At 49.5% G+C, this 26,104-nt stretch overlaps 1 protein-coding gene across 3 annotated transcripts in view; it reads right to left on the reverse strand.

The window, feature by feature from the left end:
- The window catches only part of LOC144772494 (E3 ubiquitin-protein ligase TTC3-like), a 1,119,388-nt gene that overhangs the window by 761,019 nt on the left and 332,265 nt on the right, over positions 1-26,104 (reverse strand). For all 3 annotated transcript variants that reach the window (XM_078656860.1, XM_078656861.1, XM_078656859.1), the window contains exon 16: positions 21,716-21,794. In XM_078656860.1, coding sequence (XP_078512986.1) covers positions 21,716-21,794 — 79 coding nt within the window. The remainder of the gene's footprint in view (positions 1-21,715; positions 21,795-26,104) is intronic.

Here is a 26,104-nt window from a genome sequence, read left to right on the forward strand (position 1 = left end):
CAGTGTCGGCGAGCATCAGGGACGATGACCCAAGTTGAGGTACCCTATCATGACCACAACACGCAAAAAGGGGGAGCGCACACTGACGGACATGCTTCTTAAAGGCCCCAACAAGGGCGACAGAGGGCCCCCTCCATCTCAAAGCAGACCACAAGGACGGGGAGGTGCCGATCATCCGAGCGCTCCTGGAGACACTTTTCAATTCTCTACATGAGGACTTTCACACGCCTAAACACGCTCAAACAGGAGGTAGCAGGAGAAGTGAGGGAGATACATCGTGAAGTAGATGGGCTGGGGCACCGGGTGGCAGCCGTTGAGGGAAATGACCAAACCAGAAGCAAAGAAATGGAACACCTCCAACAGGAACTCATCCGCCTTAAGGACCAGCAAGTGGACCTTCAAGCGCATGCTGAGGACCTAGAGAACAGGTCGAGACACAATAATATTCGGGTCCGGGGTGTCCCATTGAAAGCAGAGGGAGCTGATGTAACCTACTACCTGCAGGGGCTTTTTCAGGAGATACTAGACGAGAGTTCCGCCTTTGAAATCCGTATTGATCAGGCGCACAGAGTGGGTTTGGCGAGGCGCGTGCCTGCTCCCCCCCAGACATCTTGGCCTTCCTGCCGGACTTTCCGCTGAAGGAGCGTATCCTTCGGGAAGCAAGATTGAAACAACCACTCCAACATCAAGGACACCCAGTGGCATTATTCCAAGATTTGTCCTCCATCACTCTGCGAAAGAGGAAAGCGTTCAAAGATGTCACCTCTTTCCTGAGAGATAAGGGGATAACCTACTCCTGGGATCATCCCTTCCGCTTGATCTTCAAATGGAAGGAGTAGTTTCTTACCTGTAACTCCAGTTCTGTAGTAGGGGTATCGCAGTTATAGTCATAATCTAGTGAATAGTCCCACTCATGTGCGGGGAACCCAGAGCAATCAAAAATAATCTCTTAAGCTGTCTTCTGTGCAGTCCTGCATAGACACTTAAGAGAGAATTAAAGACAAATAATGCAGCCTATATGTGCCAGGCTACACTGTCCAGTACTTCAACTGGAAATGCAATGGATATTCCACCAATATCATATTCAGCACTGTCTGCCAAGTTTCACCCATAGAGAAACTTTCCCCCTTCACCATATCCTTGGAATGATAGAGAGGAAAGTATGGACAGACAAGCCCCCCCATAGGCTGCCATTATGTGGCTTAAAAAGGGATACCGTGCCTTTCAGGAAACTTTCCAGAACTCTCTAGGTATCCCGGAATGCACAGCAACTCCCTCCACTTTCAGTTTTTTTTGGAGGTGTACAACGCTGGACCTGTAGCATTCCATATTCCATCTTTTTCTCCACCGGGGAGGTGGGCGGGCGCTTATGACTATAACAGAGATACCCCTACTACAGAACTGGAGTTACAGGTAAGAAACTACTCCTTCTGTAGTAGGGGATCTCTGTGTATAGTCATAATCTAGTGAATAGAATGGCAAGCCCATCCCCACAACCAAACCGGCAGTGGAGGAAAAAGACAACACCACTACTATGCAAACAGATTTCGCAACGAAGCCTGCCCAACCTGAGCATCTGCTCTGGCATCAGAGTCCAGACAGTAGTGCTTCGCAAAGGTATGGACCGACTTCCACGTGGCAGCCCTGCAGATGTCTGCAACGGGAATATTGCGGAGCAAAGCTGTCGTAGCCGCTTTGCCCCTTGTGGAATGAGCCTTAGGCTTACCCCCTAAGGTCTTATTAGCCTTTTGATAACATCACTGGATACAGGACACAATCCACCTAGAGATGGACAGTTTAGAGGTAGCAAGACCAGTCCTGACCGACCCATAGTTGATAAACAGTTGGTCTGACCTACGAATACCCTTGGTTTTATCCAGATAACATTTCAACACCCTTCTGACATCCAGAGAATGAAGAGATCTTTCCACTGGAGTGGAAGGATTCTGAAAAAACGTAGGTAAAGTTATAGTCTGGTTAACATGAAAATCAGAAATCACCTTAGGAAGGTACTTAGGGTGAGTACGCATCACAACCTTAGCATCATGAAATACAGTATAAGGTTCCTGGCAACACAATGCCTGAATTTCACTCACCCTGCGGGCCGATGTAATGGCCACGAGGAACGCCGCCTTCCAAGACAGGTGCTGCAGTGAAGCCTTTTGAATAGGCTCGAAAGGTTCCTTCATCAGCCTAGACAGCACCACATTCAATTCCCACGCAGGCGAAGGAAGCCGAACAGGAGGGAACACTTTCTTCAACCCTTCCAAAAAATCCTTAATCACAGGGATCTGAAAGAAGGACGTCTGAGAAGGGCATTTTCTGTAAGCAATCAATACAGCCAGATGAACCTTAATGGAATTAAGGCCAGACTGAGCTAGATACAGAAGGTATGGAAGGATAACATCCTCCTTGCATGTCGTCGGATCATAGTTCTTAGACATGCACCAGATTCAGAATCTCTTCCACTTGTAAGCATAAGAGGTCCTAGTAGAAGGCCTCTTAGCCTCCTTCAATATGTCCATGCAATCCTCAGGAAGATTCAAGTGGCCATATTGCACTCTCAGGAGCCATGCCGCCAAACTAAACGATGAGAGGTTGGGGTGCACCATCTGCCCCCCGAACTTCGTGAGAAGGTCCGGCCGACATGGCAGCCGCCGATGAGGTAGGATCGACCGGTGAAGCAGGTCCGTGAACCACCACTGCCTGGGCCATTCAGGAGCAATGAGGATCATCCGCGCCCAGGACTGGGCCAGCTTGATGAGCACCGCCGGAATCAGGGGAATGGGTGGAAAAGCGTACAGAAAGCTGTTCGACCAGCTGATCCATAACGCGTTCCCCAGAGTCCCCGGCTGATAATACCTCGAGGCGAAGTCGCGGCATTTGCTGTTTTCGGCGGTGGCGAACAGATCCACGTCTGGAGTGCCCCACATGGCGAAGATGTCGTCGAGCACTTCGTCGTTTATGACCCACTCGTGGTTTTATTGAAGAAACCTGCTGAGGGCGTCCGCCTAAACATTCTGCACACCGGGCAGAGGAGTCGCCATTATCGTCGGTCCTCTGGCTAACAGCCAGTGCCAGATCGCCTGCGCTTCCTGTGACAGTGTGCGCGATCTCGATCCCCCCTGCTTGTTGAGGTAATACATCGTGGCCATATTGTCCGTCTGCACAAGCAAGGAGTTGGTCTGGAAGGACGGATGAAAGGCCTTCAGTGCCAAGTGAACAGCTCTGAGTTCCAGGAAATTTATGTGATACGTGGACTCTGTCGGAGACCACGTTCCCTGGATCTGTAGATGGTCTGAATGCACTCACCAACCCAGGAGAGACGCATCCGTAACGATAGTCTGAGTCGGGATTGTGAGAAGTTGGCCTGATATGTGATGTCCACTATTCTAGTGGACACCCTGTATCAGTCCAAACAACCCTTATGGTGATTGTTGTAAAGTCAACCTAATAGACCAGCTATCCTAGTGGTAGCATGGACAAAGCAGTCTTAGGCTAAACTCAAGAGGGCATGTAAAGCCAGCTGTTTTACCATATATAACCCCTTTAATACCAAATGAAAGGACACCACACAGGTTATATATCAAAATATATATGTATTTATTACTAACACAACCCTCTGAACTCTTTATGAGGTCAGAGGCACAAGCACATAACAAGATACTCAATTATCATACAATAAGTTGCACGAATTGAAAAAGCCAATAATAGCAGCCGCGAGATTTTTGCGATTGTTTTTTTTTTGTTTTTTTTTTAAACCTTTATTGTGAAATGGCAGAAGAACAAATACGGGCCCACAACCACCCGGCCGGCCACGATATCATTCGAAGCAATATCGCAAGCAATGCGGCGACTCAGTAGCACATCTACACAAAGTGACAATCAATTAGGGTTACACTGGATACCATCGTGTTACTGAGAAACAGGAGCAATGAAGGTTAATTTTAAAGACTTTTTCCCTAATATAAACGTTTTTAAATGTAGCACACAAAGATAAGCAGAGTCCGTGCAATCCTCTTACAACATGAGTAGGCAACATCGTTGAGTGAATATCTGCAAATAGTGAAGTCCCCCCACTCAGCATGGTGGCACAAGGATATATGCAACAAGAATATCAAACAACTGGTATATATCATGTCTATCGTTACCCACCCCGTTTCAAACCCACCCGCGGACCCAAGTTGGAAACAAGAAAAGAAAAGAGTTGACACGAAAGGAGAAAAATAAGGCCCATAGAAACGAAAACGGAAAAAATAAAAATCCCCACCTCCTACCCCCCACCCTACACGCATGCAGGGGCTACGGCCGACCCCCCCCAGCAGTGTGCCTGTCGCCCAATAAAGAACCCGAAATATAGAAATGAAAGAAAGAAAGAAAGAAAAGAAAAAGGAAACCACATAAGACTTGAGGAGGGCACAATCAAATTCTCCCGGACTCCTCCGCCACACATTTGAATTCTACCCCATATATAAAAACAACAGCAAAATGAATCAAGCACAGGATGGAATCATCACATATCACAGCAGTACGTGTTGTGGAAACGCTCCAGACCGCGTCCCCACCGGCCGATCAATCACAAGTTGTAAAAAAAAGGGAATCCCTTAGCCCTGGCCAGTCCGTGGGCGTCTCTCCAAGCATGGCGCCAAAAGAAGACCCGCCCCAGACAGAACAAAATGGCCACATTCGGTAAAGGAGATGTGCACCAAAACAAAATGGACATCGCCAGTCACAAACAGTTCCGTTGGCCCAAAGAAGGGACATCTCCAGGTTCGCCCGATGAAATGCAGTACATTGTAGGGAGAGCCAAGTCAGCGAGACAAAGGCATCAAGGGGAACAGGTAGCTGTGTGAGCGGCGTCAGAAACAAAAGTAGCGAGATCAAGGGTGAGGGCGCAGGCTTCGGTCGAGAGGGAAACATTGTAGAGCCGCTTAGGTAGGCGGACTGCAGTCCGCAAGCACCAACACAGCTGAAGGACCGATCCTCTCCGCACTCGTGTGGCAGCACCGTTGCGCGGTCAGAAATCAGCGGAGGCAGGTCAGCACATCGTTGAGAGCAGGGTAGTGGCGCATTGCCCAGAGCTAGTGTAACATCATCAAGCTTCCCACTCAGCACTCGGGAGCACTCCCTCCATTCAGATCGCAAATCGGCAAGAGCGGCAAGGACTGAGCCATAAGTTAACGCAGGCTGCAGATCCAACAAGTCTGTGATACGAAATGTGACACACGGTCCAACACACCGCTCACCTCCATGCAGGGCGACACAGTCAGGAGTCGATGAGACACTCACCCCCACAGTCAAGGAGCCAGCCGCCATTGCCACCCCGTCAGGGGATGCACAGGAAAGTGGGGGCGAAACCGACACCGAGAGGCTGGAGTCAAAGCCGCCGAGCTTGTCCGGACACACTAACACTGTTCAACCCACAGCGAGTGTCATCTCCTTTGCGGCTCAAGGCGGGGGAATACACGGGGGTGATCCACGATGGCCAGGCAAGCGCCAGAATGGGGTCAGCGCAGCACAGCTCACCTGCAGCGTTCCACAAGGAGAAAGGAATAGAATGAGCTCCCACTCGGCCGATGTGCACAGGTCGCAAAAGGGTCCGTCTTTTTCCCTCACAGCAGGCAGCGCGTCTCACAGTGCCAGCTCCGCTCCGGCTCGACCGCGCGTCGTCGCCCCAGCAGCCTCCGGCGGCATACGGTAACACAGGTCCCGGTTCCAGGGCTACAAAGGCCGACAAACAGTCTCATCGATATCTCCGGTTACAAAGCAGGCAGGAACATCGGAGGAACGCGAACCACACCAGCGCACTGTCACAGTCCTCCCGCCGCAGCGCTATCACAGGATGGGGTTCAGGATATCGTCGCGGGAGACAAAGGCTTGCGGAGCCGGGAGCCTACACGTCCGTCTCAGTCGCCATCTTAGCTCCTCTCTCATTTTTGCGATTGTTAATAGCTTCCTTTCCCCTTGTGCTGAGCAGCGGATGGTTCCAGCGTCAAGGGCATGGTGCGAGAGCCTGTCCGTGTTTTTTGAGCAAAAAATAGCTGCTATTCAGTCCAGTTTTAACACCAGCAACCTTTCGGATGGCATTCCATACATCTCCCCCCCTCCAAGGGGCACATTGCCTAGGATGGTGGAGCTCGTTCCTCCCACAGCTATTGACACGCTGGCTGTGATTAAATCCTTGAAATCTGGATCTCCATCTGACCCTTGCCCGGCGAGGGCGCTGGCAAGCGTTGCCGACGTGGTGGTGCAGGAAGTGACGCATATAGTTGGTCTATCATTTAAATCTGCCATAGTGCCTGCTGCGTGGAAACAGGCTAAGCTCCTGCCCTTGCTCAAAAAGGCCGGAGCCGACCCTGCTGTGCTGGCCAATTATAGGCCAATTTCTTTGCTTCCGGCTATGGCAAAAATTGGTGAAAAACTGGCTTTCCAGCAGCTAAACGAGTTTGTGGAATCATCTGGGGCGCTTCACCCGGCTCAATCGGGGTTCCGTGCTGCTCACAGCACGGAGTCGGCTCTGGTGGAGATCGCGGAAGCGGTTATGGAGTGTCTGGACTGTGGCGGCAGAGCGGCTTTAATTTTATTGGACCTCTCTGCCGCGTGCGACACGGTGCCTCACCAACGCCTCCTCGCTCGGCTGGCTGATATTGGGGTCTCCGGCCTTGCCTTAGACTGGCTGAGCTCCTTTCTTGCGTCTAGATCCCAGCAGGTTTGGCTTCCTCCTTTTTCATCTTCGGCTAAGCCTCTCACGACAGGGGTCCCCCAGGGCTCCACTTTGAGCCCTCTGCTTTTTAATGTTTATTTGACCCCCCTGATTGAGCTAGCCGAACAACTGGGAGCCAATATTATAGCCTATGCTGACGATACGCAGCTGTTGTTTACCTGGCCTAGTGCGGTCTTAGAGACAGAGCGGATTCTGAACTGCCTGGCTTCTGTTTTTAAGTGGTTAGCTTCTTCACAACTGAAGTGCAATGAGGATAAGACCGAAATTCTTCTCTACGGTCAATTCCCCCCGAATTTCAGAGATTCACTTTAGCCGGTCGGTTTCCCGATGCACTGCGCAGTTAATGTCCTCGCCAAGAACTTGGGGGCCTGGTTCGGGGAAGACCTCCGGTTCGAGGGGCATATCAAGAAGTTAACCGGTGGTTGCTTTGGGACACTTAAGGCGCTTCGGAAGTTCTTCCCCTATTTGCCGGCCGCGGCCAGAGAGTCAGTAGCGAGAGCTTTAATTCTCTCGCGTCTGGACTATGCCAACGCTCTGCTGAGTGGCTCCCCGGCTTATATGGTGAGGCGGCTCCAGGTGATTCAAAACGCGACCGCCAGACTGTTGGGTAATATTTCCAGCCGGGTCAGCGTAAGGAATCACCTGCAGAGTCTGCATTGGCTGCCAGTTCCTCAAAGGATTACTTTTAAAATTTTGACCCTGGCTCATAAAGCCATCAACGGGCAGGGACCCGCCTATCTGATGAAACGATTTACTTGTTACTCTCCCAATCGAGTCCTGCGCTCTGCTGCTCAACATCTGCTGAAGGTTCCTCGCTTTCGGCGAGTCCGGCTGGGAGGGCATTCAGTGGCGGTGCAGGCCGCGTTGGCCTGGAATGAGCTTCCCGCTTCCCTGCGCGCTACCCTGAATTTTGGTGCTTTTAAAAAAGCGTTGAAAACCCATCTGTTTAGATTGGCCTTTTTTTAGCTTTCTTTCTGTGTAGTCTTGGCTGTTAAACTGTTTCCTCTTTTCGCGCCAGTATACTCCGGTAGTAATTGAGCGCGTTATAAAACAGCATAACATAACATAACATAACAAAATACAGTAGAGCCCTAAGGGGCACGTAAAACCATATACTAAAATAGTGGTATAAGAACCACGTCACGGACAAAGGATAGGCCTAGGGCCTAGGGAATCGCTGGGGCTACGCTGTACTAACGAGAGATAGGGAGCAGGAGGCCCACGAGATGCGTGGGCAGTGTCTTTACACACACGCGAGTTACCATAGAGTTAGAATGGGAACGAAAGAATTGGAAACTAGTTCTTTTAGGTCATTTCCGGATGGACTAAAGAGAAAGCCACTGAAAACTAGGACACTAGGATAGTTAATACCCACAGGAGCACCGGAGTACTCGCGTTACCTCACCCACAGGAAGCGGGTGCATGGGTGTCAAAGTGTGTTGGGTTTCGTCGCTGAATCCTATGGAGCCGTGAAGAAAGATGCTGCAGGCGACCAGGAGGGAAGTGTCCGGTTGGATCCAAAGGCGGATCGAGGGTGAAGAGTATCTGAAAGCAGAGGGGACAGAGTCTGGGTCACTAGCCAGTGACCAGGAAGGAACCAGGCGATGTCGCGAAGCTATCAGGTAATGTCGTGAAGCTTGTCTCTGCAGCCACGTGGACCAGGAGGTGTCGAGGACAACCAGGAGCTGGATACTGACTGTCCCATGAAGGCTCTCGCTGTCAGCGGTGTCGGCTTCCGGATTGGAGTCAACAGGCCTTGGCAAATGCAACCCACGCAGGAATCGAATATTCGCTTCGGGATAGGCCAGCAAGGTCTATGGGGCTTCTCCTTTGCAGGGAAGCAGGGGCCCACCTGGATCAACCAGGCAGGCGGTGTAGTTTCAAAGGGTCGTCGTCCCAGAGGCCACTAGCCAACGGGCAAGTGACCGGACAGATGCGTCGAGCAGGAAAATGCAGAAGGGCCCCACGCAGAACTCGTGGAGTGTGGAGGGCTGATCTTCGGTGCAGTTGATGCTCGGGGCTGGGGCTTCTCAATCCCCAATGCACAACTTCGAGGGTGCCTCAGAAGTTGCACTGAAAGCAATTCGCTGGCTTTCCAAGATGGCTGGTCCCACATCTCTTGTCGCCTCCACGGGTCTCAGCTTTGCTGTGGATCGGGCTGAAGGAAGTCTGGAAGTCTGGGTATTGTCAGGCTCTGTGCCCGGGCTCCGGCGGGACTGTCGACAAAGCAAACTTTTGTTAGCTTGATGGTGCCTGCTTACATAGGGTGGTCACTCCTTGACCACAAGGGAGATTCTTCAGTCTTCTACCTTCAGGTAGAACGTCGAAGGTCCACAGTTTCGTTTCAAGTTTCAGTCAGGATAAAATCTAAAGTCTCTAGACTCAGCTCCTACCTATATATTAATCTGGTGAGTGGGATTACCTGCTAGGGCACTCCTATGGGTGGGACCAGGGAAGGGGGTGCTTACACCCCTTTCCCTTTGTCCAGTTTCGCGCCAGAGTTGGGGCTGGAGTGCCCCAGCACCGGTTTGAACCGGACTATGCATGAGACACCTCGTGTGCCCCAAGCAGTGTCTCATTTCATTCAGCCCTCCCTGCCCCCATACACTATGGCCTGTCTGGGGTGGTGCTAGCACCTCCCAAGACAGGAAACCTATTGTCCAAGCCTCCCTCGCTGGAAGGACTCCCAGCAGCAGGAGGTCAGACTTGTGTCAGTGGCAGCAGCAGCCATTTTGTGATGCGGAGGCTCTGGTTAACTTTAACCGGGATTAGTAGCAACAACATGTCTTCTCCCTCTAGAAGGGTGGAATGCTACCCCCGTAGCCAGAACTGGCAAGGGGGTAGTATTCCAAAGCGTATGACACCTTACACAACATGTTTTGATAAAGCCAAACCAAAGTTAGCATTCAACCGCGAGGATTATAATGCATTTAAGAGTATATGGTATGGCTATATCATAGAACAGCTATAAGGACATGGTTTCGAAAGCTGCAGACAGGCTCAGCTCATGCTAGAGCCTCATCTCACATAAAACCAAGCACTCTGCCTTCAGGATTGTTAAGGCTTGCCATAGGAGTGACTTATAGGTGCATATGTGTCTATATATAATGGTAGGTATAGGAATACTATACCTAAGCAAGGGGTGATTACACGACCTTGCCCCAGCTGAGTGATCAGCCAGTTGTGTCAGTTTGGATGGCCAGCCAGGGGTGGCATAAGATATGCTGCAGCCCCTGGTAGGCTTTGGGTGCACCTATACCCTGGGTACCTATGGTACACTGTACAGGGACTCACAAGAGTGACCCATCATCCAATTAGGTATGTACCTAAAGTACATGGAGTTCATTTTACAGTGAGCAGATAGTTGGCCTGGGATCCTGCTGATCAGGGCCCCAGGCTAAGTCGAAAACCAGCTAAACACAAGGCAAAAAATCTGGGGTAACCATAGTCAGGTATCCACCTTAATACAGGGATGTCCTTGTGGAAAGGAACCCCTCTGAGGAGATTCTCTGCTGAGCACCACCATCTCAGGGACTGTTGGGCGTGAAGAGACAACTGAATCCAGTCGTCCCAACACCCTTTCCTCTGGTCCCACTGGTCCTCCAAACATTCCTGTAGCGGCCTAATGTGTAGGCGCCCGTGCGGAGTGAGGAAGATACAAGAGGCCATCGATCCCAGTAGAGAAGACACCGTCCTCACTGTTGTAGATGGAGCAGCTATGAGAGCCTGAGCCTTCCGAAGGATGGATAAGCGTCTCTCCTCCGAAGGAGACACACTTGCCGACAGCGTATTGATGGAGGTTCCCAAGTACTGCAGGCACTGCACAGGAATAGGGACAGACTTGGACAGGTTTATGTGCAACCCGACGGTCCAACAGGACGGCTGTCCTATTGAAGTGCAATTCCGCTTCCTGGAAGGTGGAGGCTTTGATCAACCAATCGTCCAGGTACGGATAGACAAACACCTTGTTCTTTCTCAGGTGCGCTGCTACCACAGCCATGCATTTCAAAAAAGTCCTGGGTGCAGACTTCAGTCCAAACGGTAGTAGAGTGTACTGATAGTGATTGGTGCCGACGAGGAAGCGCAAGAACTTCCGATGTTTCCGTGCAATGGGCACATGGAAGTACACATCTTGCAGATCTATCGCGCACAGCCAGTCTCCTCTCTGCAGCTGAGAATAAATCTGGTGCAAAGACAGCGTGCAAAACTTTTCCCTGCGAATCCACTTGTTTGCTTGTCGCAAATCCAGAATGGGTCTGAACTTGTTCTTGTCCTTCTGTACTAGGAAGAAGCGTGAGTAAAGACCCTTTCCCCTCTGAGACAGAGGGACGTCTTCTATCGCCCTTTTTCTTAACAGGGTATCGGCCTCCGCCTGGAGCTCGCGCAGCTGGAAGTGCGAGGCAACCTGTGGAATTGCTGGAGGCGGGCTGGTGAAACGAAGACTGTATCCATTGCAAACAATATTCAGCACCCACTTGTCCTGAGTAATGTTTCTCCACTCTGCCAAGTAATGTTGGATGCTTCCCCCCCACCGGAGCGGGTAATGGATGAAGGGGAAGTAGCACCTCAGGGCCTAGACCTAACCGGGCCTATAGTCGCTGACGCAGACTGCCGACTACCTCGACCCCTCTAGCGCTTTTGGAACGGTCTCCGCTGGAACTGCTGCTGCTGTTGTTGCTGCTGTCCAGCCTGCCGACCTTGCCCTCTACCTTGCGCCCCGTATCACCTCTGGAACGGGCGGAAGGTCTTTTTCTGTTCCTTAGGCTTTTCCAACCCGACAGCCGTCAGGGTTTCCGCCTCCGCCTTCATGCGGGCCATCTCGTCGTCCGCATGTTTCCCGAAGAGGGTCTCGCTCGAAAAGGGTAGGTTGGCAACTCTCTGCTGCGCCTCAGACTTCAAGGATTTAAGCCGTAACCAGGCGTGACGCCTCAGGTTGACCCCATGGCAGTACCCGTGGGCTGCCAATAGGGAGGAATCCGCCGCCGAGCTTTTCACCTGGTTGGAGACCAGCAGTCCTTCGGTAAGGATATCTTGGAAGTCTTCCCTTTTCTCCTGGGGAAGGTGTTCCGCGAACTGTTGGGAGGGACTCCCACAGGGCCCGATCATAACGTCCCAACAGTGCTGAGGCACTCGCGGTCTTCATTGACGTGGAGGCCGTCCCGCAAACCTTCCTGCTTGCCGAATCCATCCAGCGGCTCTCCTTGTCAGGAGGCACTGTCAATGATGGGGTGGTGGCGTGCTGTTTTCTTGCTGCCGTCACAATCACCGAGTCCGGTGCGGGATCCAAACGAAGAAATGCTGGGTCCGAGTCAGGAGCCTTATATTTCTTCTGCAGCCTGGAAGGCGCCAATCTCGAAGCCGCAGGGGTGAGGAACAGCTCCATTGCACGTTCCACCAGCCCAGGCACCAGGGGCAGCAACGGGCGAGATAACTGCTTCTTGTGCAGCGTTTCAAAAATGACGGAAGTCAATGGCGTGGGCACAGTGAGCGTGATGCCCAGCTTAGTCGCCCCTCGCAACACGTCTTGGAAGGAGAATATGTCCTCTACTGGAGACACCCTTGTCCAAGGGGAGTCTGACAGAGTAGGTGAGTAGTCCCTGGCACTGGATGAATCCGTGTGCCGTCTGGATCTCGTAGAAGAGCAACGGCGACTCCTGGATATATCTCTTTGTCAGGAGCGAGATCTCGACCTCCGAGGCCTCGGACGGTCCACGGGTCGTAGCGGAGGGATCTGTGGAGACCGAAACGGAAGCCTAGGTTGTGGTGGTCCCGTAGGCGGCGTCGGGAGATGTGGTAACGAGACAAACCTCGGCGGAGGTGGTGGTGCAGGAGGCAGTGGACGATGCGGAGGAATAGGCGGTGGGGGAGGCGTCGGATTACGTGGAGGAGGATCCTTGGGTAACGGAGGAGGTGTAGGTGACCTCGGCTTGGAGGGCGAATAGACCTGTGAGTGCTCCGAGCCCGAAGACTCTTCCCCTCTCCTTTTCTTCGCCGGACCTGAAGGGGGGGGACCTCGAGGCCGTACCCCTGGTAGCAGAGCGACGGCACCGCCGCGACCGTGGACTCGTGGCAACCGAGGACTCAGTCCTGGCTCTGGAACGCCTCCTGGAGGATGATGCTTTCCTCCTCGATGCTGAGCGCCTTCTCAACGTCGACGATCGCCTTCTCAACGTCGACGATAGTCTTCTCGACGTCGATGATGGTCTTCTCGACGTCGAGTCGACGGTGAACGGCGGTGTCGCCTCGACGGCGAGCGCCTTCTTCTTGAACCCACTCGACGTCGTTGATGGTTTGACGACGATGCGGTCCTCAACGTCAACCTCGTCGGAGGCCTCGACGTCAATCCCCTCAACGTCGAACGTAGATGTCGCTTCGACCCAGAGCCCTGGGGAGATGGGGAGCAGACCGTGGTCATCCCTCTTTACGCCGACATCGAAGCTATCGACGTCGACGGAGACCGGTGGCGTTTTCTAGCCTTCTTCTTACTGGGGAGCCCCCCAGAGGCCGACGCACTGGCAGAGGAAGAAGTCCCATCATGCCCAGACCCACCTGGACCTTGCTGCTTTCTTTGCTCCAGTCCCAGGAGCCTGATCTTCTGTCTGTTCTTCAGGGTCCTGCTGGAGAATTGCTGGCATATCTCACACTTCTCAGGAACATGAGAAGAAGGGAGACACAGGATACACACCCTGTGTGGATCTGATTTTGCCTTTTTCCTGGCACACTCAGGACATTTATCAAATAATGCAGGCATATTTGACATAAAAACCACCAGAAAACACTAGCAAAGCAAAGCAAAAGCAAAAATATGTCGCGTGAACACACTCTAACACTTTAAAAGTGCCAAAAAATTACAAAAACACCCAAAAAGGGAGAGCTCAATGCTCCAGGGTCCTGTTAGCAGGAGCCGGAAAAAAGAACTGAAAGTGGAGGGAGTTGCGGTGCATTCTGGGATACCTAGAGAGTTCTGGAAAGTTTCCTTAAAGGCACGGTATCCCTTTTAAGCCACATAATGACAGCCTATGGGGGGGCTTGTCTGTCCATACTTTCCTCTCTATCATTCCAAGGATTTGGTGAAGGGGGGGAGTTTCTCTATGGGTGAAACTTGGCAGACTGTGCTGAATATGATATTGGTGGAATATCCTTTGCATTTCTAGTTGAAGTACTGGACAGTGTAGCCTGGCATGTATAGGCTGGATTATTTGTCTTTAATTCTCTCTTAAGTGTCTATGCAGGACTACACAGAAGACAGTTTAAGAGATTATTTTTGATTGCTCCGGGGTCCCCGCACATGAGCGGGACTATTCACTAGATTATGACTATACACATAGATCCCCTACTACAGAACGGGGCGTTACATCAAATGAGATCCCTTCAAGAGACTTGCTTCCTACTGGGCCTTGAACTTCGCGAACCGGGCGCCTCTCCAGATCATTCTCAAAAATCGCCGAGTGGAGGATGGCAACGAGTGGGCCGAAGATGCCCACCCACAGCAGATATGAAACCAGATCGCACAACTATGTCAAAGGAACGAGCCTCGGCCCTCGACGCAGTGACCAGAGACACCTCATCTCTTGCATGATCCGATCTACAGATGGGGATACACACGCATTGGCTCATAGCTGGCTGGGGGTGGGTGAGGGGCCGGGGTTGCTGGGGGTGCACGCTCATACAGGTAACTTCGCCACATGCCTGCAACACAGGAGAGCAGGCATTGGACTATGGGACATTGTTGGGATTGTTTTTGTTGGGGTTAGGGTGGTGGGGAGAGAGGCACTGGTTAGCAGAATGGGTCAAGTGTTTTGGTTTGGGGAGGGTAGTTGGGGATGGGGGCTGGGTGGGGTTCGTGGAGCACTGGGAGGGGGGAGGGAACCGGTGTGCCAAAAGGTGGAGGGTCCCAGTGAGGCGCCATACAGTGGTAGTTCCCCTCTGACAAGGCTGTCCTTCGACACGCAGACAGTATGACAGGGGCCACTCTGAAGGGTATTACTCTAAATGTGAGAGGGCTTAATTAACCCCATTAAAAGGCGAGCCATTTTATCGTACCTCGAGAATTCTGGCGCTTCGATCAGTCTCCTACAAGAAACATATCTCCTGTCCAAAGACTGGCATAGGATGCAGTCCCGGGCATTCCCTCAGCAGTTCTACTCCTCTACCACTGATAAGAAGGCGGGAGTAGCTATTTTGTTTGCTAGGCAATTTCAAGGCCAGGTGGGTAATAAAGTAGCAGAAATCAGGGGTAGGCTGTTGGCATACAATATACGGGTGGGTGGTATGTCCCTGATCGTAGGGTCACTATATGTCCCTAACACAGGTCAAGAATCTTTTCTCAAAGGCTTTCTATCAGAGATTCTAAGTCCTCAAGAAAGATACACCCTTGTAGGGGGCGACATCAATTTGGTCATGGATCGGGAGTCAAATAGATCAGGCCACCGCTTTGGGTCAATGGGAGCGATCTCACCTGAAGAGAAGCACTGGATGGTCCAAAGAGGATTGTTGGATCTTTGGCGAGAGGCGCACCCTCAGAGCATGCACTACACATTCGACTTGCACGTGCACCACACCTATGCCAAACTAGACTACTTTATAGGGACTTCGGAGCTCAACACACTAGTAGACGAAGTGGACATTATTCAAGCTGCCATCTCTGATCACGACGCAGTGGTAGTGATTATAGCGGTCCCCCGAACTAAAACACCTGGGGGAAGGTGGCGATTGTGGTAGGCCTTATCACAAAGGAAAGGGGTAGTCCAACAACTACACAACAGCATTACTGACCATCTCGCACTCAATGACAAGCCGGACACACCCTTGACTGCGGTTTGGGGAGCACTTAAAGCAGTAGTACAAGGGGAACTGATAGCTATCTCGGTGGCGGAAGCCAAAGAGCGTAAAGAAAAGCGGGAATCATTAACTGCTACGTGACCGAACTCGAGAGGGTGCACAGCTACACGGGAGCTCCTATAATTGGGAGGCAATTGAAAGCTGCTAGGGCGCAACTAGCAGAGCATGCAGCCCTGCGGCTCCGACAAACATACTATGTGGGTGGCGATAAAACAGAGCGTCTCCTCGCAAGAACGCTTAGAGCTTGGGTTCAGCGGTCTAAAAATCACAACCCTATACAACGCTCTGGGAGAGAAGCTGGGCGACGATGACCAGATAGCTGAGGCCTTTAGTGAATTCTATGCATCGCTTTATAGTGCAGATCGGTCTATCAACAAAGATGGGAGGCTTACTTGAGTGAGGCAGTGAGGACAGATCTCAATACAGCTGGGGCCGCCTCGCTAGATGCCCCAATCAGGTTAGAGGAGGTGGTCGGGCGATCTCCCGTCTCAAACCCCTGAAGTCGCCTGGGCCAGATAGCTTTTCGGCCGGCTTTCATAAAACTTTTTGCCCACTCTTAGCGTCGCTTCTCACCCGACTTTTTAATTCATTCCATTGGGCCTGGCTCGATACCCCCTGATATGTTAGAGGCTGATATCATCGTACCGCCTAAGCCGGTGTACAGACACCACCCAATGCGCTGCTTACAGACCGATCTTACTCAACTTAGACCTCAAACTCTTCACAGGGGTTCTCGCTTCCAGACTTGGACCACGGCTACCTGGCAACACTGAACCAGATCAATCTGGCTTCAGCCCCGGGAGACAATACAGTGACAACACTAAACGCCTCATGCATTTTATAGACAAAGCTCACTACTCTGGGACAGACGCCATGCTCCTATCGATAGACGCCGAAAAGGTGTTTGACAGGGTGGATTGTTTTTTTTAGATAAAACAATGTCACACTTTGGAATCGGGGGATCGTGTAAGGCATGGGTCGCCAGCTGTTATGACAAACCAAGAGCAACGATACGTGTTAACGGCATATGCACACGGCCCTTCGTTATCAGGTGAGGTACGAGGCAGGGATGCCCGCTATCACCCCTTCTTTGTGCTCTATGTAAAGCCCTTAGCGCAGAGGATTCGAGATAACCCCGACATCGCACGCATCTCCATTGGGGGGGAACAGCATACATGTACCCTGTACGCAGATGACATCTTGGCTGCGCTGGATAAGCCCAAACAATCAGTGCCTGCCTTCTTGGGGAAACTGGAGACCTTTGGGAGGGTGTCCGGATTCAAAATGAATAGAGGTAAATCAATGCTTCTTCCTTTGGGCCGCAATGCACACGCACTCCACGATGCATCTTCGGACTATGGGGGCCTGCAACCTCACGCCTCGATCCCATACTTTGGGATAGCCCTAACCCCCATCCACTGAATGGACAGTTACTCTGAATTACATGAATCTCACCTACAAGTACAGGGTGACTTAAGGAGATGGCAGAAACAACCACTATCACTACTTGGTCACGTCGCGGCGGTAAAGATGTCCATCTTACCCAAAATCATCTACATCTTTCAAACCATTCCAGTGACTCCTCCCTTGGGAACCATAAATAGGCTGCAAGAAGCGGTGCAAGACTTTGTATGGGCCGGGAAAAGGCCAAGGATGCGAAGAGACCTATCCCACCGACCTCCTGACGAGGGAGGACAAGGGATCCCAAACCTACAGCGATACTTTTGTGCGGCGCAATTAAGATACCTGGTGGAGTGGACCCGGCCCAAATCGGAGAAGAGATGGCTCTTACAGGACAGGGCAATGGCGCAAACATCGCTTTGAAAGATACCCTTCTTAAAGCGCGCTGATAGGCCGGCCTACCTCAGTAAATTCCCCATCACCCGCACAGTAGTGCGTGTATGGGACACAGTGGTGGTTCAGAGGGGGTTCACCACTTTCCCTTCACCGCTAACACCTTTATTTGATAATGCTGAATTTACTTCGGGGTTAGAGAGGCGGGCGTTCCTGCAGTGGCGGAAATCGGACTGTAGGTCAGCGGGCCATTTATTAGACTTAGAGGGATTCCTCCAGATCTCCGATTTATCACAGCTTTATGGCATCAAAGCCCTGCAACAATTTCAATATTTTTAAATTCGACATTGGTGTACACAGCCAGAGATACGCCCTCTAGTCGGTAGAAAGCTGACATCTTATGAAATGTGGCTACTTACCAAAGAGTCAGACCATAAGCTGATCACGGAACTCTACAGGATGATCTGTCCATGTACCGTTTCACGTCCCTCGGCCGGTCAGAAGCGCTGGGGAGAAGTCTCTCCGAAAAGGAATGGCAAGCTATATATTACAAGGCCAACCATACTGCCATGAACACCAACATCAGGGAAACGCTGGTCAAAGTCGCAACATACTGGTACTAGACGCTGGTCAGGTTAAATAGGGGCAACCCAAACCGTAGTCCAACTTGATGGAGGGGATGTGATGAGGAGGGCACACTGACCCACTTAAAATGGGAGTGCAAGGACGTGATGGGATACTGGACAGCAGTCCTTAACGACATTGATAAACACTTTGATACCGAAATCCCCCGCTTCACCGCTTCCACACTTCTAGGGCTGCCCAACACACTCACATTCCCACTGAAGTCAATCAGGGGGAGACAGATGGGACTGGCCATGGGAGCGGCTGTTCAGCACATCCTATCGCTCTAAAGAACACAAACTCGGCCTACACACACAGGCTGGCTACATAAATTATGGTACACAGTGGGTATGGAGCGCATACAAGCCACTCTCACACAGTCTACCCTCGCGGGTATGTCCCCAGCGCCTTGAGACCCTCGTGGGTTTGTAGTGCGCTTTATAAGTTCTCTGATTGATTGAGTCTACGGCATCCTTCAACACGGTCTGGTAACCTATTCTGTCTCTCCTATCAACGGAATTGAACGAGGTTACATGCCCAAAGTATCTTCGCCTCTTGCGACTTACTGACACATTGACCCCAAAAGACGCCCCTGAAAGTTAGACAGCTGGCAGCCCACACATGCAATGGCCTAAGGAGGCAAGGATATGGCACACCGGTTAGGGGGGGTTTCAAGGGGGAGGGATATTTTTGTTCTTCCTTGGCATTTTGGGGTGGGTAGACGTTTACGTAGCGGGAGGCTCGGTCCTGCCTGCATCCGTGGACACTCGCTACCCCCAACTGACTTTTGTTACATTGCGTCATTATAAAGGGGACGGGTTGGAACCGGAGGTTAATCTTCAACGTGCCTACATGGGAGTATATGAGAATTGTAATGTATCTGCGTCAATGCCAAAAATCAATAAAAACAAAGTTAAACATAAAAAGAATTTACTTACCTTTTTAAAATCATGTCTCACATTCCTTTTGATAGATTTCTGGTGTGGGAGTACCTAATTAAGAAAAACTGAACTTTTATAAGTTGGTGTTGGATTTGTATTGTATTGTGTCCCTATTGTTTTGGTACTTCTAAATGTTTGTTCCTTTGACCAAACTGGACTGCTCTGACCCACAGCTACCCAGGACTAAGCAAAAGTATTTGTTAAAGAAACCAGACTGGATAAAGATTGTGACATAACCTGGTGAGATCTCACAACCACATCACATAATAATCCATTTTACTCTACATCCAATAATTATCCTTGAAAAGTGCATAGTATTGATTGTTACCTAAATAAATCTCACTCAAATAGTGCTCAGTGGGTTGCAGAGCGGTGGCAATCCAATAGTTTTTTTTTGTTTTTTGTTGCAATAATTCTTCATTCAATTCATACACATTGCAAGCAAGCGCTACAATGCACTGCATACTTTAAGCATTTCCCTCTGCCTGCCCAAAAATAATGCAATTAAAGATATTAAAGGTCCATATACACTCTTCTAGCATCCACTTATCTGTTGCAAAGTCATTATCATAGGGCAAGCCTAAACACTTTGCCTACCCTTTCAGTCTCTCCTGCAGTCAGCAAAAGAGATGGACATTTGTCTGCCCATTCATCCTCCAATCGAGTTATTCCCTCCCATTCCCCCATAGTCTACTTACTGCCCACCTGTCCCTCCCTCCCTCTCTGTGCATTCCCCAGCCTTGATAAGCTAAATCACTGCCAGTTAGCAAGACCTACAGGCCAATGGGAGTCCCCACACCCCTCCCCAAATTGATCGTTCATTGTTATAGAGAGCGCTATCCTCACCATGCCCGTCAGTCATTCTGAGCTTGGTGGTATTGTCTTTTTCTTCCAATGGTGAAGAATATAAAGTGTTGCTGTCGTCAAGGCAGTCACCATCCAGCGCTTTCTATGTTTGGAGGGAGGAGCATTACCCAACAAGTCATGCAAAAGGGTTAAGCAGATAGAAGGGACAATCTGGACATCTCCAGGCTTTCCCAAGACCTGCCACACCTAAGACCAGTAACTAGAAAAGGTTGGGCAGTGCCATAAAACGTGCACCAAATCACAGCTGCCTGCATCACATCTGTGGTAAGAGAACAGATCTGTGGAGGCTAACTGGCGAACAATACCAGGAGTGCAGGAGATATTTTAAGAAAACTTCAACCTAGTCTCTCGGAAGAATGAGTCATTTATTTTCAGAAGTGTAGAGTAGGCCTTGGCAGTGTAACTATTGCCCACTGATGCCATCCAGAGGAGCCTATTGGAAGTTAGTCTAGGATGCGAGAAGGCATCAGCTATCAGCACATCGTAGAATCCCAACATTGTCCCCACTAGAGGTTTCTCACTGGTGCAAATACTCGCAGAGTGGCGAGATTGGGGGAAGTAATGGACCCCTCCCTAGTTTGTATCAAATCCAGTGGCACATCTGAAGCTACTTTCAATGTTGGGATTGCACTAGGTCGTATTCTGAGCTCAGATCAGAGAAGTACTTGAGAGTATTCCCCATGAGCAACTGATCGACTTTCCAGATGTCACGCTGTGTCCACATTACGGCAATTCAAACTGAAAGCTCCCAATCTGCAACCCGGAGTTAATCCATAAGGTACCAAGAAATCAAGACATTGGGACCACCTTCAATAAAGTGTGTGCCTGTTTACATATTTGAAGCCTGGTAAAAACTATTGGGTTACTGTCTGAGCAGTTGCCTGGCTTCACGGCACAGAGGGCACAGTGGCTGGTGTCCCATTGCAATATAGATCGCTCAATTCATCTCAAACTGAGGGGATCCCTATCTAAGGGCAACCAGTCAGTTCAGACAGATGAGTGGCAAGATAATATGTTCCCATGTGTGGGAAATGGAGCCCCCTACCTCTGTATGAGCATAAAGCTTCGACATGAAAATATGTGGCTTACTGCTACCCCACAAAAAAGTCTTGATTTCAGAGTTTATACTCAATAGGAAGCAAGGGACCAAAATCAGCAGCATTCCTAGCACAAACGGTGTCACAGTCACCATTATTATGACTTCAACTCTGCCGTACATTGATAAATGGAGGTGTGCCATTTTGCAAAATCAAGTTTAGTGCTCATGTACAGCAACTTTAGGCTGTCCTCAGCCATTTGTATCAGGCTCCTGTTTAGCAAGAGCCCAAGATACTTAATCCCCTTTGGGACACATCTGGAACTAGTCTCCTAGATGCAAGATTCAGTCATCGTCGGGGATATGGGCAGGGCCTCGAGAAGGTGGACAGTAAGACCACTAAAGCCAGACCAAAAGTCTGCAGTTTAGACATTGTCATTAGTATGTCACCTGCATAAAGAAATGCTTTAACCGACACTGCAGGAGTGCCCTGTATGTGAGGTGAAGCCCCAACTAGTTCTACCTTGGGCTAGCACATTTACTACATCCTTCATGCCAGGAGGTCTGCAAAGGCTGGTTCCAAGTAGTTTAAGTTCTGAAAACGTTTTACTACGTTTATAAAATAATCTTCACTTTTGGTGAAATTAGATAATCTGGAATGCTGTCAAGTCTGCTAAAATACAATTGCCACACTGTGCTGCTCTTCCTTAAAAAAAAAAATAACATGGCGATCATTTCTTACAAATGTTTAACATTTCTGAAAATGTTTTTTTTAATAAAATACTATGGCTGTGTTGGGCATAACATCAGTAGCTCTAATGACATAGTTCAGTCAGAATAACTAGTGCGTTCTGTAGAATATTTCAATAAAAAATAGGGCAACCATACCTAGACTTTTCAATTAATTTGATGTTTTTCTTAGGGCTTTTGCTTCTAGAATCTGTTGGCATACTATTTTTGTTATGACCTGTGAAGAACAAATACTTTATTTAATTTGTATAATTAACGTTTTAAAGAGAAATGTTATACAAATCAACAATGATGGCACATAGAGGGGAAGGTGGTAAACGAAACCAAACAGAAACAATTGGCGTTTTCATTGTGCCAGTTACTGTGTACCACTGGCAAAGACACACCAACAACTAAGATATAATATTTCTATAACTAATCAGACATGTAGGAGTGAAGGAAATGTTACTTATCTTGTAAGCATCTGTTTGTGGCATGTAGTACTGTAGATTCACATGCTGAGCATACTCTGGCCATTCAGTGTTAGGCTCGGACGTGTGCCAGTTGTTTTACTTCAAATAAGTCTTTGATTCACGAGGTATTGTGACTCCCCATCTATTGCTGGTAACTGTGCATGGGCATCAGCTCCACTGTTAGATCGTTTTTTACGCATGAAGGGCGAGTAAGTAGATCTAAAAGAGATGCAGAAAGATGACCATGTGAAGGAAAGTTTAAGGATGAAAGTTAAAAGAACAAAAACATCTGGAACATCTAAAGGCGTTCAGGGAGGACATTTATGAATCTAGGGTACCACAAGCCATGAATAGATACTTACAGGGGAAGTAACATTTTCATTTTCGTGGCATGTATAGCTGTAGATACATATGCCTTGCACAGACTGTAAAGTTGTCCTCCCAGAAGTGATGACTAGTCTGAGGATGTTGTAGAAAAGTGTATAAAGGACAGCCTGAGCAAAATTACCGTGTTGGCATGCTGAAACATCCACACAGAAATGTTTTGATAATGTGTGCAGAGTAGATCATGTGGCTGTCGTACAGAAGTATATAGGACTATTACTCAAGAAACTAATTTAACCTATTTCTTTTTTTTTTTTTTAAGAATAGAGGGTCTTGGAGGGATGAGCAAAGGTCATTTGACTTTAGTATAACAGACCTGTATGCACCTGACCAGACACCATTCTATACCGGCCTTAGGGAGAGCATGCTCTTTGAGTGGCATGCAGAAATAGACAAAAAGTATAGTCTTACATAAGGGCTTTGTCCTGTAAATGTAATACAAAAGCGCTCTTTTGACGTCTAATGTGTGAAGGGCATGCTCTGCTACTGTTTCTAGATGAGGGAAGAGAACTGGGAGTAATATGGTTTGATTGAAGTGGAAGCAATAGGCCTCCCCAAGGTAGGAATTTGGGGTTTGTCCCGAGGACTACCTTATCATGGTGTACTTGGAAAAAGAGTCCTTTCCGGGTAATAGCTTGTCTCACACTAACTTGCCTGAGAGAAGTGATGGCTACCAGGGAAGCCACCTTTAAGTAAAAACAACTGTAAGGGACAAGAGAGAAGTGATTCAAAAGGGGAGGTGATAAGTTTAGTGAGAACAATGTTGGAGTTCCAAACACGAGTGGGTGGCACTTGTGGTGGAATATCATTGAGAGTCCTTCCATGAAGGCTTTGATAACAGGCACCCTGAAAAGAGAAGTGTGTTCTCGTTTTGGAGATAAGCAGTGAAAGCAGCCACGTGACTCCTGCAACTGAAGCAGGTAGCAAACAATGTCTTGGACTGTTGATTTGAAAGGATCTGCATGCTTAGGAATACAGTGTACAAACCGTTTCCCCTTGGCTGCATAAGCAGGTTCTGGTTGTAGGTCTGCAGGCCGCTTTAGGAATGGTGATACATTCTGCTGGCAGCTTGAGGTACCCAAATTCCAGGACTGCAGGAGCAAAAGTGCAACATTGAGCTGTTTGGGGATGGAATGCCAAAGTGGCTTGATTTTTGTACAGACTATCCGGCCAATTGGGCGGCTTCTCATAAAGCACTAGAGCGAGGTAAAGAAGGGTGGTGAACCAGGGTTGTCTGGCCAGGGCGAGGCAACTAAAAAGAGTGAGGGATGTTTGCCTAAGCATTCAAACCACAAAAAAAAAAGTGGGAGGGGCGGAAAAGCATTTGCAAATATCCCCGACATGCTCATCCATAGTCCACTGCATAATGGATTGTGAGTGTACGACTCTAGAGTCAAAGCTTGGGCATTTTGCATATGTGACAGTGGTGAATGGGTCTATGTGTGGAAACTGCCAATGGTGGAAGTATGGTAGGGCGTGGGGGTGGAGTTCCCACCCGTGACCTTAATGATGCATCCTACGGAGCAGGTTTACAAATTTGCTGCCTTCCCCTAGTATCTGTATGAGGAGACGGACTCCATGTTGTACTGTCGACTGCTAAATGCTCTGTGCTAGAGCAGACAACTGCAGAGAGTGTGTGTCGCCCTGCTTCTGCAAGTAAAACATGACAGTTGTGTTGTCTACCCTGACTAGAATTACCCTTTGCTGAATGAGAGGAAGGCACCATGAGGGCTAGCTGAATTGCTAACAACTCCAGATGTTACAACACATGCGTTTTCTAAGCATGCCATTACAACGCAAGTCGTCACAACGACGCGTTGTTGCATCGCATGCCATTACAATGCAAGTCGTTACAACGACTTGCTTTAGGGGGGTGCTGGAGTTTGGAATAGTAGAATTTACTATTCCAACTCCAGAGTGTGCAACAGGAGGGAAGGTGCTGGATTGAAAATACATCAAATCCAACACCTTCTGCCCCCAACAGAAAGTCATTGTAACAACTTGAGTTGTAATGGCATGCGATGTAACAAAGCATTGTTGTAACGGCTTGAGTTGTACTGCCATGAGATATATCGCATGAGTTGTAAACGATGTTTCCCACTGCAGATGGTTGATATGTAGATCCCATTGGTCGGGGTCCAAAAACATTGTACAGTTAGTTCTTACAAGTTTGAGCCCCAACAGGTAAGTAAGGCGTCCATGGTAATGTTTGCCTGCGGAACCGGGTTCAAGAACGACTGCCGCAGCAACAGGTTGCTAGCATTTCACGTCTGCAGAGAGCGATGAATGCAGCCCCAAATCAACACTAAATCCTCCCAATGACCCTCCACCCTCGAACATGGTGCTGCCATTCACTCCTGCAATGGAAACACGCGTGACCTGGAATGCGGGACTATAGCAATGGAAGAGACCATCATACACAGAAGGCGGAGGACCTTTTTGACTTACCTGCATATCTGACTGAAAAAAGCTGCAGCATTTGGAATGCAGGTACCCTTAATGGGCTGGGGGTATGCTCTCCCTACTCAAGTCTAGCATGGTCAGAGCAAGGGCTGTACTTGTAGGGAGTGGAGATGGGATTTGGTTGCATTCCTGGTGAAGCCTAGGCTGTGCAAGAGCGAGACATTGCTATTACGTGGCACTCTTGATCAGCTGTGCCGTTTAGTCCCCCTCTGCAGGTCTGACCAAGAGCCATGAGCTCCTTTGAAGCACGAGAACAGCTGACCAAAACCCTCTGCACCTCTTTTACCCCTGGTCAGGTCCACGATCACCAACTGTGCCCCCCCCCCCTGCTTCCAATACCCTCATAAACTAAGTCCGCCCCCCCCCCCCCTTGGCAGCTCCCAGACTTGCCCCAAGTCCCTCTCTGTAGCCTGTTTCTAGATGGCCCCCCTTCTTGGTCTCTGCACCTGTAAACTCCAAGGAAGGTACACCCGAACTGCTGGCAGATCTTGTGACCTTGACCCCATAGCAACTTAAATCCTAAAGGGGACCCCCAAAATACGATTGGAAATACTTGTATGCAGTATATGCAGCTTTCTCCATAGGAAAGCATACTGCGCAAAAGCGCATTTGTGTAACAATTGTGTGACTGTAAAAATTGATCAATCGAAAAGTACTTAATTAGGAAGTTCTTGGTGTTAAAAATAATATGAAAATACACTGTTTTTCCTAATTGGTCTCGAGTGTTTTCTTGAGTGGGGGTCTCATTTATTGACTGTGTGCGCAGTAAATGCCTAACACTGCTCTCTGACCCCGTTTTTAATGTCAATCCGGGAGGTGCTGGGTTAGTTTTCAATCTTATTCCAGTGGGATCGGTGGAACTGGGAGAGCAGGCCCACTGAACTGGTGATCCGCCAATGTGTGGCAGAATGGGCGTCGACACATTTGAAAGCCGTATCAATCTTTTAGCTTTCTCAGTCGGGAGGGGCCATCTCCTGTGCCCTGGGAATCAGCATGCTTCTGTGCTGTATGTACAACCAGTGAGTCAGGTGGTACTTGGTCCCTGATGTAGGGTGGGTCAGAGGGAGATACTTCATCTTTTTGTCCACCCTCCGCATGATAAATTGTGCCTTCACTAGTTCCTTCAAGATGTCATGATCATGCCTAACTATGCCCTTAAGCACAGGCAGATACTACATCGACCTATGAGTGGAGTTGAGGGTCTCCATAAGAAAGTCACCCTCCTGAG

Source organism: Lissotriton helveticus, chromosome 8 (assembly GCF_964261635.1).
Source record: "Lissotriton helveticus chromosome 8, aLisHel1.1, whole genome shotgun sequence".
Lineage (NCBI taxonomy): Eukaryota > Metazoa > Chordata > Amphibia > Caudata > Salamandridae > Lissotriton > Lissotriton helveticus.